This window comes from Schistocerca serialis, chromosome 1 (assembly GCF_023864345.2).
Source record: "Schistocerca serialis cubense isolate TAMUIC-IGC-003099 chromosome 1, iqSchSeri2.2, whole genome shotgun sequence".
Classification (NCBI taxonomy): domain Eukaryota; kingdom Metazoa; phylum Arthropoda; class Insecta; order Orthoptera; family Acrididae; genus Schistocerca; species Schistocerca serialis.
In genome coordinates, this window is record NC_064638.1 from 1,239,931,798 (window position 1) to 1,239,949,346 (window position 17,549).

Genomic DNA, 17,549 nt, shown 5'->3' on the forward strand with positions numbered 1-17,549 from the left:
TCAACGTGACAGATGTGCCACCTTCCGCAAGTTGCTGCAGATTTCAGTGCTGGGCCTTCAACAAGTATCAACGTGCGAACCATTCAACGAAACATCATCGATATAGGCTTTCGGAACCGAAGGCACACACATGTAACCTTGATGTAAATGTAAATATCGTGTGACTAGGGCCTCCCGTCGGGTGGACCGTTCGCCGTGTGCAAGTCTTTCGATTTGACGCCACTTCGGAGACTTGCGCATCGATGGGGATGAAGTAATGATGATTACGACAACTCAACACCCAGCCGGGAATCGAACCTGGGCCCTTAGGATTGATATTACGTCGCGCTGACCACTCAGCTACCGTGGATGGACCGTAGTCTTGATGACTGCACGACACAAAGTTTTACGCCTTGCCTGAGCCTGTCAACACAGACATTGGACTGGAAACGTGTTGCCTGACCGGATGAGTCTCGTTCCGAATTGTATCGAGTGGATGGACGTGTAAAGGAATGGAGACAACCTCATGAATCCATGGACCCTGCATGCCAGCAGGGGACTGTTCAACCTGGTGGAGGCTCTGTAATGGTGTGGGATGTGTGCAGTTGGAGTGATAAGAGATCCTTGATACGTCTCGATAGACTCTGATAGGTGGCATGCGCGTAAGCACCTTGTCTGATCAATGCATCCAGTCTTGTCCATTGTGCATTCCGACGGACTTGGGCAATTTCAGCAGGACAATGCGACACCCCACGCGTCCAGAATTGCTACAGAGCGGGTCCAGGCATACTCTTCTGAGTTTAAACACTTCCACTGGCCACCAAACTCCCCAGATATGAATTGAGCATATCTGGGATGCCTTGCAACGTGTTGTTCAGAAGAGACTTCTACCCCTTCGTACTCTTACGAATTTATCGACAGCCCTGCAGGATTCATGGCGTCACCCCTGCAGGATTCATGGTCAGTTCTCTCCAGTACTACCTGAGACATCAGTCGAGTCCATGCCACGTCGTGGTACGGCGGTACTGCGTGCTCGCGGGTCCCTACACGATATTCAGCAGGTGTACCAGTTTCTTTGGCTCTTTAGTGCAAATTATCTGGATAATTACATCGAAAGCTCTATGAGTCTGAAATGACAACGAAAAGCTTTAAAATTAAACACCGGAATACGTGGAGAATATTAGCACTTTGTGTCGTGACTGACAATATGCTCACAACAAAAAGAAATATACTACATTGCTAGTACAAACTTGCAAGAGCTGTTACTGTTTCGCCGCGCGGGATTAGCCGAGCGGTCTGGGGTGTTGCAGTCATGGACTGAGAGGCTGATCGCGGCGGAGGTTCGAGACCTCCCTCGGGCATGGGTGTGTGTGTTTCTCCTTAGGATAATTTAGGTTAAGTAGTGTGTAAGCTTAGGGACTGATGACCTTAGCAGTTAACCCCATAAGATTTCACACACATTTAAACATTTTTTTGTTACTGTTTCATTACACTACCGGAAAAACACTGCCGAGTCCCATCACTGTGACCAGCTATCGAAAACCTGAATAGCCACCTTTTGTAGAGCGGACCGCTGCGAGATACAGGAAGTCAGTGAGGTTCTGGAAGGTGCCAAAAAGGATGAAGAGCCGTGCCGACGGCAGCGCAGTGGTCAGCCCTGATAGGTTTCTCGTTGATGATCCATCACCGAACAGCCCGATCGAGGGGGACCCACAGATTCTCGATTAGGTTTAACTTCCGGACGTTTGGTGGCAAGGGGAGTTCGGTAAACTCAACCAGGTGCTCTTTGAACCATGCTTGTACTCTGCGAACTGTGAGACTAGTTGAATTGTTCTGCTGGAAGATGTCATAGTGCCGAAGAAGAACAAACTGCATGTCTGAGTGGACATCGTCCCCAGGCGTGGATGCATTCTTGTATTAATCTGTTCCAGAGCGACGAAAACTTTCCCCAGACTATAACATTCCCTTCTTGGGCCTGGATACTTCTAGCTACTGCTGCAGAGTTTCTCGCCCTACGGGCCAACAGCCATCTAGAGGAGGAGGAGGAAAAGGAGAATATTAGCGTTCAACGTCAGGTCGACAACGAGGTCTTTAGAGATGGAGCAGAAGCTCGGATTAGGAAAGGATGGGGAAGTAAATCGGCTATGCCCTTTCAGAGGAACCATCCCGTCATTTGCCTTAAGCGATTCAGGGAAGCCGCGAGAAACCTAAATCGGGATGGCCGGACGCAGGTTTGAACCGTCGTTCTCCGAATACGAATCCAGTGTGATAAGTCCAACTGCCATATGTCTGATGCAGCATGAAGCAGTTTTCGTCTGAAAAGGCCACCTTTCGCCGTTAAGTGGAGGTCGTGTTGTGATGCTGGCGTGCAAACTTCAGCCTTCGTAGCCGATGAACAGAAGTAAGCATGGGTTCATGAAACAGATGCCTTTTGCAGAGGCTCATACGCAGTATCGATCGCTGAACGGTCATTGAGAAGACACTGTTGGTAGCCTCTTGGTTCATCTGCGCGGTCAGTTGCTCATCAGTTGCACACCTTTTGACCATACACTTCTCCACAGATGTCGTTCGCCCCTGTTAACTGTTACTATTACAATTCGGATCGCATACGGTCCAAAAACATGCAGGAAACACTCCACTTCGCCACTCACACATTTCACGAGAAGAAAATCAGGGAAATTCAAACTCACTTGACGACGTAACTGCAGCGGTTCTTCCTACCACAAGTGTGGAGGTCGCGCGGGGCAGCCGTGCAGTCTTAGGTGCCTTGTCACGGCCTGCGCGGCCACCCCCGTCGGAGGTTCGATTCCTCCCTCGGGCATGGGTGTGTGTGTATTCTCCTTAGCGTAAGTTAATTTAAGTTAGGTTAAGTAGCGCGTAAGCTTAGGGATTGATGACCTAAGCAGTTTGGTCCCATAAGACCTTACCACAAATTTAAAGTAAAATGGTTCAAATGGCTCTGAGTACTATGGGCCTTAACTGCTGAAGTCATCAGTCCCCTAAAACTTACAACTACTTAAAACTAACTAACCTAAGGACAGCACACACGTCCATGCCCGAGGCAGGATTCGAACCTGCGGCCGTAGCGATTGCGCGGGTCCGGGTTGTAGCGCCTAGAACCGCTCGGCCACCCCGGCCGGCCGTTATTTACAGACGTTTCAATTCCTTCTTACAAAACAAAAAAGAATCAAGGGTGGAATCGGAAGTACAGTCTGTCACACACTGAGCTGTGAACTGATAGATGGGCCGTATATATGGTTTAAATCACTGCCCAATGGGAGATGCAACTGCAACACTGACTTGCCGCTGAATCTATTGTCTGTCTTAAACTAATAAAAATGAATAAAAAATTAAGAAAGATACAAGGACCATGAAGATAGCATCGTGCTGCTGAAACGTATCGTTTGGGAGCACCTGTAGTACCTGTGAGCTGCTATAGTGGCTTATCTCTGTTAAAACCTAGCACCGGCGGATTGTCATGTGAGAATGAGATTTCAGCTCTAACATTCACATGTCTAATGACAGAAAGTTGACTAGAAGAATGAACAGCTAACATTTCATAGTTGATATGGTATTTAGGGTAATGGTTAATCACGGTAGATACAACAAATCTCCGGGAACAAAGGCTTAAATAGCAATATTGCACCATCATAAATGTCTCATTGCCGAGATTTACATCTTTTGTAGATGCGCTCGTGTACAAATTTGTTAGGACATACCTTCTTTCGAGGAACCACTTCGTATCTCTGTAGCCTTCGGTGGCGTTGACGGTCTGGGAATCTCTGTAAAGCAAAAAACCGCCAATTATTAATCTTATATGATCCTGAAAATCTTTTTACTTGTTATTATTCAACACTTTGGCTAGATTTCAATACATTCAAGACTTCAATTACTTTAGCCTATCTATGTGCAACTGGAATTCAGCGCCACCGCCGCCTGCCTCATTTCTTACGAAACATTTCAATACATTTTCCAGTTATTTATTTTCAAAATTGCATTAGCCCATGGGGCGACCTAAAAGACATAGCATTCCCGAATAATCAAGTTTGCCAGTTCGCTAGTAATTCTTTTTATTACTACGGCCACTTTCTAGAGATCTAAGCTGTCATCGTCGGATCTTCTAATAACATCTAATATTAAACGATCCGAAGATGAAAGCGTAGATCTTTCGAAAACGGTCATAGTAATAAAAGGAATTGCTAGTGATCTTGGTAAACTTGACTCGTCAGGAAAAATATGTATTTCCAGTTATCATGGGTATTATTAGCACATTCTTTGATGCCTCCTAAGAAATATTTGCCTCCATGATTTTCCGTTCGTTAAAGTTATTCTGACATTAAATCATGGTATCAGTTTTCTCATCTCTTGGGATCAAACGTAGAAGTTTCCCGATACAGCTAGTATGCGTTCAGTTGGATCCATGCCAAGCCCCAGTAAGTTTTTTTATCCATACAATGTTTGTTCAAAAGTATCCGAACAACCATAAGCAATGTGGAATTGACCACTGGATGTCACGGGAGGCGGAACGACCAGTATAAAAGGAGGTAGGGAACATCGTGCTGTCAGCAGAGGAGCAATAAGGGAAGACGGCGCGCTCAGGAGAGCTCAGTGACTCCAAACGCGGACTAGTGATTGGCTGTCATCCGAATAACAATTCCATTACGGACATTTCAACTCTCGGTTTCCAAAGTCAACTGTTGATGAGATGTCTGTGAGGTGAAAACGCGAAGGAAATCCGCAGCTGAAGCAAGAACTGGCAGATCTTACTTTCAGGCGAACAGGGACTGTAAAGGATTGTGAAGGGTGGTTTTAAAAATCGCTTAAAATCAGAAGAAGGATTCTCTCGTGAGCTCCAGAGTTTTACCAGCAGTCCATCTAACAGAGTGGCTGAACTTAGTGAGTTAAAAAGAATGGGTTATAATAATCGAGCAGGTCCTCATAAGCCAGACATTTCTGTATTCAGTGATAGCCGAAGCTCATGTTGAAGTAAACAGCCACGCAGCTGGACAGTGGATGAGTATAAACGAGTGATTTGCGGTGATACATTATGTTATACCCCGTGGAAGTCCGATGGAAGGGTTTGTGTCTGGATAATGAATGGAGAACTTTACCTGCCATCTGTTGTACCGCCAACAGTGAAGTACAGAGGTGCTGGTGGTAAGGTATGGTGGCGTTTTCCGTGGTTATTGTATTGAATAAGAGACTAAATACGGAAGCATATGACCACATTTCGTAGCATTCTATATTGTGTACAGTAGGGGAAGAGTTCTGAACCGATGACTGTTTCAGCATGACAATGCACCTTGTCATGTAGCAGCATCAGTGATGCAATGGGTTGTGGGCAATAATAATCCTGAAAGTGACTGGCCTGCCCAGGGTCCCGACCTGAAACCAAATGAACACTTTCACGGTGAGATATAGCATCGACTTCGCTCCGTAACCCAGGATCCAAAATCATTACTCTGTCTCTGCTTTCGGCTATTAAGGGTGAGTGGGCTGCCTTTCCACCAGTGAGATTTAGTCACTTCATTGCAAGTGATGCTAGAGGAGTTAAAGCCGTGCTGAAGGCGAGGTCTGGACACACTCCACCCTTCTACCAATCGAGGTGGTGCAGTGGTTAGTACACTGGACTCGTATTCGTGGAGGAAGTCGGTTCAAACCCGCGTTCGGCCACCCTGATTTGGGTTTTCCGTGTTTCCCCTGAACCAACCCAGGCAAATGCCGGAATGGTTCCTTTGAAGGGGCACGACCGTTTTCCTTCCCCACCCTTCCCTCATCAGATCTTGTACTAATCACTACTGACCTCGTTGTCGACCGAACATGGAACACTGATCCGACTAACCGGATACGTTTGATCCCATAGTATACGCACTTTTCTCTCTCTTTCTTTGTAATTGGCAATAATCCTTGTTAAGCGATCATCGGGTGTTGAGTGCTCTTCTCATTAAAAGTCCATATCTCACTGTCATTAGACAAAACTTGTGTTGTTGCCATCTGTGAAAGGTGGTCAGACTCACTGATTATAAAGTTTCCTTTTGATACACATCGTAAGTTTATTATCGTGATTCTGAGTATTTTGCCGAGTGTTTGTTTCCATTTTGCGCACAATATTTTGGTGCACAACCCGTCCATGTTCTTCAATTGCTCCAGATTTCGCGTGAATCTGGATACCGAGTACACAAAACAGTAAAATTCACAACACCCGAAGAAAATTGCTGGGTCGGTATTCGAAATATTTTGAATACAATGGAAACAACAACTCGGCGGAACTCTCGGAAGGCGCAGAGAAAACCTGAGAGATCATATCATAAGTTTAGTTTGAAACACGTATGTATTCATTACCAGCGATGGCGAGGCATGACAGAATCTCTGACCAGAGAGTTATTAATCGTTGCTAGTCTGCGCTTGACCGCGCGAGAGTTCAGTTGCGAGTTGCACTCTGTCTGCAGTAGTAGTCAGTCTGCAGTAGTTGTAGTGAGCGGACGGTTGTACTGAGCGGGCGTCGGCATGCGTCGGCGGCGTACTCCCCTTGCATCTCTGGTCACGATTCGGGACGAGGTATTTTGTTAAAGAAGGTAATGAAGCAGCATTGCGCACATCTATAATGTACGTTTATTGTAATTAATTTGTTCAAGAATTGCCCCAATAATAATTTTTTTATAAAGTAACTGTTTTAAAGAAAAAGATTCATTTCAAGTTAAATAATACTTCCTATGCATTCCCTCCAAGAATCAAAATTAAATATGGGCCAGCATTGCACGGAGCTGTGCCGAAAAATAAGAGCAGATATAGATGCAGTTTACTGAGGTAAGAATTTTGGTTTTCGTGTTCAGGTTTAATTATTTCACAGGGCCGAAGGTCAGCGCCGCTGCCCTTATAAAATTTATCAGGTTTAATTATTGCTGTTGAGATGTTACATTCAGTTCATAGATCATTATTTAATTAATATTATTGTGGGTTTAATGGTCAATTGTTATTCTTTAATTTTATGGGAAGTTTACATTTGGGCCATTATTATTCTTTAATTTTGCAAGGAGGTAATGCTTGGCTCATTTTTATTATGCAGTTTTGTGGGAAGACAACATTTCACTTAACATTGACTTTCATATTCTTGCTGGGAGGTTACAATTTTACTATTATTGACTTTTAAAATTTGGCGGGAGGTTACACTTGGCGACATCCGGACCAGGATCGTATTTCTTTGAGAATCTTCTGAGAATTAGTCATATATCTGCTCTTATTTATTTAAATATAATTAGCATTTGGCGCAACGCTTTTACTAATTTTGTGACTTTCTCTCACAGATCATCGGCAATTTGTTGCTCTTTGTTGTAATAGTGTTTGTTGCTTTTTGCATTGTGCTTATTTCATTTGTGATTAATTTGTTTTGAGAAAAATGCCGCGAAAAACTGTTAATAGTACATCGCGAGGTATAGTGAGTGAAATAACCGATTCAAACAACTTGCGACATGCAGTGTAATGATGACAATCCTCCGTTTACTGACAATCAGTGCTTACCGACCACTAATGATGATTTTGATCGTAGTGATGAACAAACGAATTCGATTGTGTCCTCTGTTAATTTAACGACAATTGATGATGCGGGGCGTTCTGTTGTAAAGAGCGCTGCCCAGCTCAACACAACCGGTTTGCAAAATTTAAGTAATGAACAGACAAATTTGTCTAATGAAAATGAACAGTGTAATCAGAATACGACAGATTTATTTAATTCCGGTGTAGTGACCGATAGTGCACATCCGATTGGCAAACCCTTTTAGAAGTTACAGAATGACCAAATGGTCACACAAAACGTGACAATTGCAGGTACGCCATCAAACAGCACAGAGAATAGAGTAGGTAACGTTGGTTTGGATCAAATTATGGCACTATTGCTACAACAATTTGATAAAAAATAAAAATAACTTAATGAAAATAATGAAAATCTCAAACAACAACTTAGTGAAGATTTCAAACAACTTAATGAAAATTCCAAACAGCAGAATGAAAGACAAGACAACAATCACAAACAAATTAGTGAACAGATCAAACAACTTAATGAAAATCAAGACAACCTTAATGAAAAATGAGACAACAATTCCAGACAGCTTAGTGAACAGGTTAGAGCTGTTGCCGCGCAATGTCATGATACTAAGGTACAATTATGTGAGGAAATTGAGGCTTGTGCTAGGAAAAGTAGCGAAGAAATTAGATCTGTTGCGCAAGAATTAAGAGATATGCAAACAGCTACAACAGAAACACTTAGAGACGAAATTAGTGCAGTCGGTAAACAATGCTCTGAGAAGGCAACACAATTACGCGACGAGTTTAAGTTAATGACAGCAGATATTTCGCGCACAATGGATGCAAAGACAGACGCGAAATTTGAGCAACAGAACACTCAAATTGACGAACGTTTTAATCACCACCTACAAAACAGTGATACGCGTTTCCGTAAATTTATACAGGAACAGAATAAAGTAAAACGACAAGTCATGGAAACAATCACAGCACAGAGACAAGAAGACAAACGTAAACTGTTCTTAAAGCAAAAACATACGTAGACAACAATATTGCTACAGTGTCTGACGAAATTAATACCATCAAGCAGTAGAACACAGAGTTACGTGATGAAATTTCCGATCTTAAATCGAAAACAGACACACACACAACAGACTTTCAGACAGTGACAGACAGACTCGAGCAATTAGAACTAACACATGATCCGATGTCATTAAAGCAGATGTTAAGAAATTGAGCGAAACCACACGTAAAATACAAAAACAGATTAATGCTTCTGACACTAAACCGATGATAAGGTAAAAATACTGACTGAAAAATATGATGAATTGGCCAATCGTATTGAGGTTATCCAAAGTAATAATGACAGCAAATCAGATGATACTGCACTGATTTTGTTTAACCAAACACCTGAATTTCAAAATCTACAGCAGACAATCAATGAGATAGATTCGTCTAATAACACATTACGTAGAAAATTGTCAAGTTTACAGCAAGAGGTAACAGAGATAAAAAATATTTCAGTTTATAACACGTCACAGCAGACGCCACTTTGCGAACATTTGTCAGATTCACGCAGCGTGTATAATTTGGGTAATTTACAGAGGGTACGCGACTTAGGTTCCGAACAGTCACAGACAAATAGATTCCCATACAATCCTGAACTTGTTCCGTCATCAGAGACGATAATTTTGATTACAAACATTTTCTATCAGTAATAAAATTTAAAGTATTTAAAAATGACAGAACACAGATTCACCCTCTGGATTGGATACAACAATTCAGCTTTGCTTTTCCACCGACTTGGCCTGTAACACATAAACTTGAATTTATTTGTAGTTTTTTGGAAGGCGAACCGGCAACTCGTATGAGACCGATCGCGAGACAATGTTATTCAGCAGAAGAATTTCAGAATGCTTTTCTGTCAGCGTATTGGTCGAAGACGACACAGCGCGGAATTAAAGATCAACTAATTAGTTTATCGAATTATGAGAACTCAAATTTTCCCAGCATCACGCAATTTTTTGAGCACATGGTTCAACAAAATCAGTACTTAAGTGAACCATACAGTGAATCTGCACTTATACAATTATGTATCTCTAAATTACACGGTCATTAAGAGTGTCACTTTTAATAGGACAGCAGAAGGAAAATATTTCGGCATTTAGAGATCTGTTACAGGTTTTGGAAGTGCAGCAATCAGATTATTCTTTCGTAACCAAAAATTTTTCATATAGTAACCAAGGCCAACCAAGTTACGGCAATTACGATCAGCCACGTAATTTCAATAGCAAAGGTAACAGATGCTTTAGGAACGACAACCAACAGAATTTTAATAACAGGCAAAATTTTAATTATGAGTATCGTCAAAATTATCAGCAAGAAGAACCACATTTTAGTAACAATAGACGTTTTTCTCCGCAACAGCATCAAAGCCAGCCGGTTAGCATACCTAACCAACAATGCAGTGTGCAAGGTCAGCTAGGCTTTAATGTTCCGCCGCGTGCACGTATAGCGTCAGCTCCAACAAATAGTAACACACAGCAACAAGGGAGTCAGTACGTACAGAAAAGACACTATTTTAATTCCTATCGCAATGCGCCGTATAGAAGTGACTATCACGACGGACGTAAAAATAATGAACACAATTTTCAACGTACATTTAATAACAGTTGATCTTACGAACAGCAAAATCATCCACAGGAACATATTCTCATGAATGAACCAGATAGTAGACATCATCCAGAACGTAATACGTCTGGAAGAAATAACAGAACAGTTCAAATAGTGGAAATGCCACAGCATCTTCCCGAAAATAATAACACGTCAGATAGAATTTGACTAGATACTGTACAGGTCGCATCTTCCAGTAACACAAGCACTACTTTACACACGCAGAATGTTGTTCACGAAAATGTTATTACTTTTGACGACATCAGAGACACTCTTTTGCAGGAAAGACCAGTTGTTCAGAAAACCATTTCACATCCTGTCATCGAAATTAAAATTGGATCATGGAAATTTTCAGCAGTAATCGATTCTGGATCACCTATGTCAGTTATTAATGAAGAAACTTTCAACGAGTGTAACAAAGAGAATACCAATCCGACGTTACCATTAGGTAAAACAAAAGTAAAAGGAGCAGTATCGAGTAAAGGAGTAGATGTAAAATTACAGACACATTTATCATTTTGTATTGCAGGTCATACATTTCACTCAAACTTTTGGATTGTTCCTTTATTGACAACAGACGTTATTTTAGGTACAGATTTTCTGGTACAACACGACGCGGTTATTGATTTTAAAAATTCCTATTTAATGTTAAAGGATGAAAATGTACAACTGGCTTTAGAATTTCAGCACTCATTATCTGCGGAAGAACAAACAATTAACCGCACACAGGTCATTTCCGTATCACTTAGCATAGACTGTAATTCCACATTGTTCACAGATACGTACGTACACAACTATAATACTCGAGACGAAGCTGACTACGACGTTATGCAGATGATTTCTGATAAAGTTAAACAGAGCAGTGCAAATACAAACGACGAACGCACGCAACTACACAACATTCTTTTACAGCAAGCTCCAGTTTTCGACAACATTCCTGGTACTATGCCCGGTTTTTGTATGAATTTCAGGTTAAACAGCACGACACGTTTAAAGCCAAACATTATCCTATTCCGTATATTCATAGAGAGCAAGTTAAGAAAGAATTGCAAGATATGCTTGACCAGTGAATCATTGAACCGGCAGTTAGTCCGTACATAAACCCGCTCCATATTGTTAAGAAAAAAGATGGTTCACTCCGCCTCGTACTTGATTCGCGTCACATGACATTATTATTAATGAAACAGATCGACCACAGACACTAGAAGAACTACTACAGAAATTTTAAGGTACTGCTATTTATTCTACATTAGATCTGAAATCGGGATTTTGGCAAATTCAGCTCCATCCGAACTGCAGAAAGTACACAGCATTTCTCTGTTTTGGTGACTGTTATCAATATTGTAAATTACCATTCGGTTTAACTATTTCCTCAGCAGCTTTTATTCGCGGTTTGAACACAATACTTCCGACTGAACTTAAAGACAGAATTACAAAGTACGTAGACGACATTCTTATTGCAGAAGCTAACTGGACTGAACACAATCTGATTCTTGAACAACTGTTACAAACTTTTCGTGCACAAGAACTCACAGTTAATCTCAGTAAATTGCATTTTGGCAAAACTTCTATAAAATTTCTTGGACATGTAATTTCAGCAGAAGGCATTGCGCCTGATCCGGAAAAACTTCAAGCTTTACGTGACATTACTGTTCCTACGACAAAAAAACAACTACGCAGCTTTTTGGGTTGAATTAACTTTTCTCGTAAATTGATTCATCACTCTGCTTTACACACCCCTAGATTATGCCAATTGACAGGGAAAAACACTATTTGGTCCTGGGATAGGCAAGCACATTCTGAATTTATGAACCTGAAACATGCTTTGTTGAATACACCACTTTTATCGCACCCAGATCTTACCAGAAATTTTTCTATTGCCACCGACAGTTCTAACACCGCTTTAGGCGTACATATTTTTCGGGAAATTGAAGAAGATGGTTGCACAGTAATTAAAAACATCGCATTTGCAAGTCGCATTTTGTCACCTGCTGAACGTAATTATTCTGTTACTGAACTTGAAACATTATGTGTTGTATGGGCTTTTACGAGATTTCGGCATTTACTTTATGGAAGACACACTACCGTTTATACAGACCATAGCGCGATAGAATTTTTACTTTCGGCTAAATTTACACACGACAGATTAAGCAAATGGAAACTTTATTTGCAGGAATTTAATTTTACAATAGTTCACATTCCCGGCACACAAAATGTTGTAGCAGACGCACTATCTCGTTCTCTCAGCAACAATCAGCAAGACATCGCAACCAACTTCGGCAAAGCAAATTTCAGCGTCATGTACATTCAACAAGTTGCATTTGAAAATTTTATTTCGTCGTCATTACAGGACATAGCAAAATTGCAAAATAAAGACAACGTGTGGAAAGAGATTAAACACCTCTGGCAAGATAGGAATAATGTTACGATTAGAAACCGTTACACTGTACACAATGACATTCTGTTTCGCCTCTCTCATCCTGACAGCTACAATTGGTTATTGTGCATTCCTTACGAGCTTGTTAACAAATTAATCTGGTATACTCACTTAAGTTACGCATATTACGGAGCCAGAAAATGTGTTCTTATACTGAGACAGAACTGTTATTTTACGAACATGGAGAAACGTATACGGCGAGTTTTAGCGTCATGTAAAATCTGCCAGAAAGCTAAATCAGATACGACTTCACATATTCCTCCATTACATCCCATTGTACCTGTTAAATTGAGACATATGGCCGCTGTGGACATTTTTGGTCCGATTCCCAGAACTAATAGAGGTTTTTGCTACATCTTTGTCGCTGTTGAACTCACTTCAAAATTTGTTACCTTCACTCCATTACGCAAAGCTACTGCTAAAACTGTTTTGAAAGCATTTGTAAAACATTTTCTATTTCATGTAGGGCATGTGTTGAAAGTAATTTCTGATAATGGATCACAGTTTCGATCTATTATATGGACACATATGTTACGAACAAGAAACATTTCTCCGATATATATAGCCAGGTACCATGCTTCTTCGAACCCTTGTGAACGATTAATGAAAGAAATTGGTAAACTGTTTAGAATTTACTGCCATAAAAAACATATTGATTGGGACACACACATACTCTCATTCCAGGATGTAATTAATTGCATACTGAATGAATCCACTATGCTATCTCCGTCTGTTATATTGAAAAATGTTGAACCACCTATCAAAATTACGGAATTAGTAAACTTTCCTACATCTCGTCGACTACGACACCATAAAATAATTGACATTGCGCTGAACATCAAACGTGCCGCAGAGCGCCGGAGAAGACAACTAAAACAGGTTTGTACACGCCGTGACTTTCACGTTGGACAGAAGATATTAGTACGTACACACTATTTATCCAACAAAATAAAAGGTAGGTGCAGTAAATTTGAACTTCCATACGCAGCTCCATATCGGATTCGCAGCATTCCTCACCCCAATGTAGTACACGTCGAAACTTTGAGAACCAGAAAATCGAAAGGAAACCACCACGTGTCGAATGTCAAGCCTTTTATTGAATGAAAATACTTTATGATTTATCACACTGTAATGCCATTTCCTAATTTTTTTATGACAACTTATACAATTATATTTATGTGCCTACTTACTGATGATTATCGTAATTTCTTCTTGGCCAGTGCCCGGCAACGTAAGGTTAGCAGGTCACTTTTCTTGTCGTTTCACATCATACCGTGCCTATTTTACCAGCTGAACTTACACATTTTATGACCACTTATGCAATTATATTTATGTGACTACTTACTGATGATTATCATATTTTTTCTTGGCAAGTGCCCGGCAAGGTAAGGTTAGCAGGTCGCTTTTCTTGTCGTTACACATCAGACCGTGCACATTTTCCTTTTTTTATGTATGTATGATTGTTTTCCTGTTTTGTTCGTATGTACTATGAAATAGTTAAGATATAACACACACCAGTTGACTTTGACATTTTTTCCCTATGATATCTCAACATCGTGACTATTTTACATTTTTTGCTGCTGCTTTGCGATATTCTGTGTACATTTTTGCTTCTGAACACTGTCATTGTTTATGACATATCACGTTTTTTTCTGTCATGCTATGCTGTATGCTCAATTATGTTACTATAAACCAGTTTTTATCTAATGGGTATATGAATTAGATGCAAGACATTAATCTTTGTTCATCATTTTCAGAAAGAAATAACGTGTAAACGAAATAAATTAAACAGAAATGGGAATTTCACCTTCGGAATGAACGAAAGAGAATGCAATACCTTGTGATGAAGAGCAAATGGATCAGAATTAACAAGAATATACTATACACATCGTAGAATAGCAGTCTTAACTAATTTTTTCTTTCAGAATACGAAGCGTTTGATGCAGACTGTCAGACAGAACTTCACATCTTAGATTTAGTGATGAAATATGATAGAAATATGGAATAGTTGTATAATGAATAATGAAATGATTTTTTTTTGCAGATGATAATGAGTGGTGATGAATAATGATGAAGAATATGCTACTATGAATAATGAAGTTTTTCTTTACAGGTGATGATAATAATGAAGTTATGGTGATATGGATAATGAAGTTTTGCTTTGCAGATGAAAATGATGATGAAGTTTATATATTTGCTGTTAGTTAAGAAATGCTATGTAGTTATTTAAGTATTTGTTGCAGTTCGTTTTGACAGTATGTTTTATATCGTATGGTATGATGACTGAAGGTTTTGGAAAGGACAGCTAGAGACCACATATTTTTACACACGTTTCACTACCTGTTAATTCGAAGTTCACTGCTTTTCAGCATAGTTTGCGTTTCTTCTTTCTGCTCAATAATCCATTTTTTATTTTTTCCAGGAGAAGCTTTTCATGATACTTACTAAACCTGTTACTTATTAAACCTGTACTAGTACTTGCATTTTTTTTTACCCAGTTGTGTCTATCATTTATAAATGTGATCACATATACTGCCTTGTTTCATAACTTTCTACAGCTGACTCATGACGAATGATGTTACACATCTTCATTTGCAGCAATAACTGAAAAGCAAACAAAGTAATTACCAGTCCCAAATAATGCTACTAGTTTAAGAGAATTCTGAATAATACTGATCAGCTCTGAATAGTATGTCACTTCAGTAATGACTTCTTAATAATACAAGAAAAAGATGCTTTGTATCTGGCCAATGAATGCCACTGTTTATTGTAATAAGATTCCTTATGATGCCCATGATTATTAATTATGTATAAATGCTATGCCAGTAATTAACTCATTTTCAATAATGGCTTCTTAATAATACAACAAAAAATGATGCTTTGTAACTGGCCAATGAATGCCACTGTTTATTGTAATAAGATTACTTATGATGCCCATGATTATTAATTATGTATAAATGCTTTGCCAGTAATTAACTCATTTTCAATAATGACTTCTTAATAATACAACAAAAAATGATGCTTTGTAACTGGCCAATGAATGCCACTGTTTATTGTAATAAGATTACTTATGATGCCCATGATTATTAATTATGTATAAATGCTATGCCAGTAATTAACTCATTTTCTATAATGACTTCTTAATAATACAACAAAAAATGATGCTTTGTAACTGGCCACTGAATGCCACTGTTTATTGTAATAAGATTACTTATGATGCCCATGATTATTAATTATGTATAAATGCTTTGCCAGTAATTAACTCATTTTCAATAATGACTTTTTAATAATACAACAAAAAATGATGCTTTGTAACTGGCCAATAAATGCCACTGTTTATTGTAATAAGATTACTTATGATGCCCATGATTATTAATTATGTATAAATGCTATGCCAGTAATTAACTCATTTTCAATAATGACTTCTTAATAATACAAAAAAAGATGCTTTGTGACTGGCCAATTAATGCCACTGTTTATTGTAATAAGATTACCCATGATGCCAATAATTACTATAATTAAGTGAATTATGTTAATACTATGCCATTCATTAGGTTATGTTTTGAATGATGACTTCTGATGTTTTGTAACTGGCTAATGAATGCCACTGTTTATTGTAATAAGATTACTTATGATGCCCATGATTACTATAATTAGACTAATTATGTATAAATGCTATGCCAATAATTTACTCATTTTCAATAATGACTTCTTAATAATACAAAAAAGTGATACTTTGTAACTGGTCAATGAATGCCACTGTTTATTTTAATAAGATTCCCATGATGCCAATAATTACTATATTCAGTTAATTTTATGAACATTATTCTGTTATACTACATACATGGTACAGAAATTTTCAGTAACTGGGCGATGAGTGCCACCCATTACTAGTGTAATTCTCAATCAAGACTACTATGTGACTTAATGTCATTCATCTTCTGACCTAATTACCAGAAATTACTGCAATATCCATTTGTCCTGTCTATCCTCATGATCATGGAGCACTATATTTGGTTTTTGCTCTAATTCTACGTTGGTCTACTTTACAAGAACGTGGTGTTGACACAACACGCTGTCCACCACCATGAGCGATGAAGATGTTATTATGGTCCCACTGTTTGGTGTACCTAATGTACTACCAAAATGATAGCATGGAATATTATTATGACATTTCAGTGTCTTGGCTACACTGATTAATATTTCAAGGAAAAGAGCTTCAGATTGTCTCACTTGATGTTGTGCTTCTGTAGAAAGATATGGACTTTCAGTGCAGCTGCGTGCAACCTAAAGTGCTACAACCATGACGCAATCCTTCCCTTTCCCATCCTAATTCTTGTGACATAGTAGAAAAAATCATTTTGTTATCATGATTTGTATTTATGGCCTATACATTTTTGTGATTTGCAAGTATGTTCTGAACTACAGTGCATATGCACTTTTGTCATTTGTAAACATGATTTCTACTCATTGCATATGCATTTTTGTGATTTGGTCTCAACTACAGTGCATGTGCACTTTTGCCATTTGTGAATATGTTCTGTACTCATTGTATATACATTTTGTATTTACTTAATATGTTCTGAACTACAGTGTGTGTGCACTTCTGCCATTTGTTAATATGTTTTGTACTGAACTTCAGTGAGTGTGCACTTTTGTCATTTCTCAATATGATTTGTACTCGTTGCCTATACATTTCTGATTTCCTGATATGTTCACTACTTTAGTGCGTGTGCACTTTTGTCATTTCTCAATATGATTTGTTCTCGTTGCCTATACATTTGTGATTTCCTGATATGTTCACTACTTCAGTGAGTGTGCACTTTTGTCATTTATCAATATGATTTGTATATACATTTTTTGTGATTTGCTGATATGTTCTGTACTCATTGTATATATATTTTTTGTCATTGTCTGATATGTTGTATACTCGGTGCATGTG

At 39.1% G+C, this 17,549-nt stretch overlaps 1 protein-coding gene across 1 annotated transcript in view; it reads right to left on the reverse strand.

Moving 5' to 3' along the window:
- Nucleotides 1–17,549, reverse strand: part of LOC126419244 (lachesin-like) — a 325,544-nt gene that overhangs the window by 86,399 nt on the left and 221,596 nt on the right. Inside the window, exon 6 of the mRNA XM_050086393.1 lies at nucleotides 3,699–3,761. Within this exon, the coding sequence (XP_049942350.1) occupies nucleotides 3,699–3,761 (63 nt within the window). The remainder of the gene's footprint in view (nucleotides 1–3,698; nucleotides 3,762–17,549) is intronic.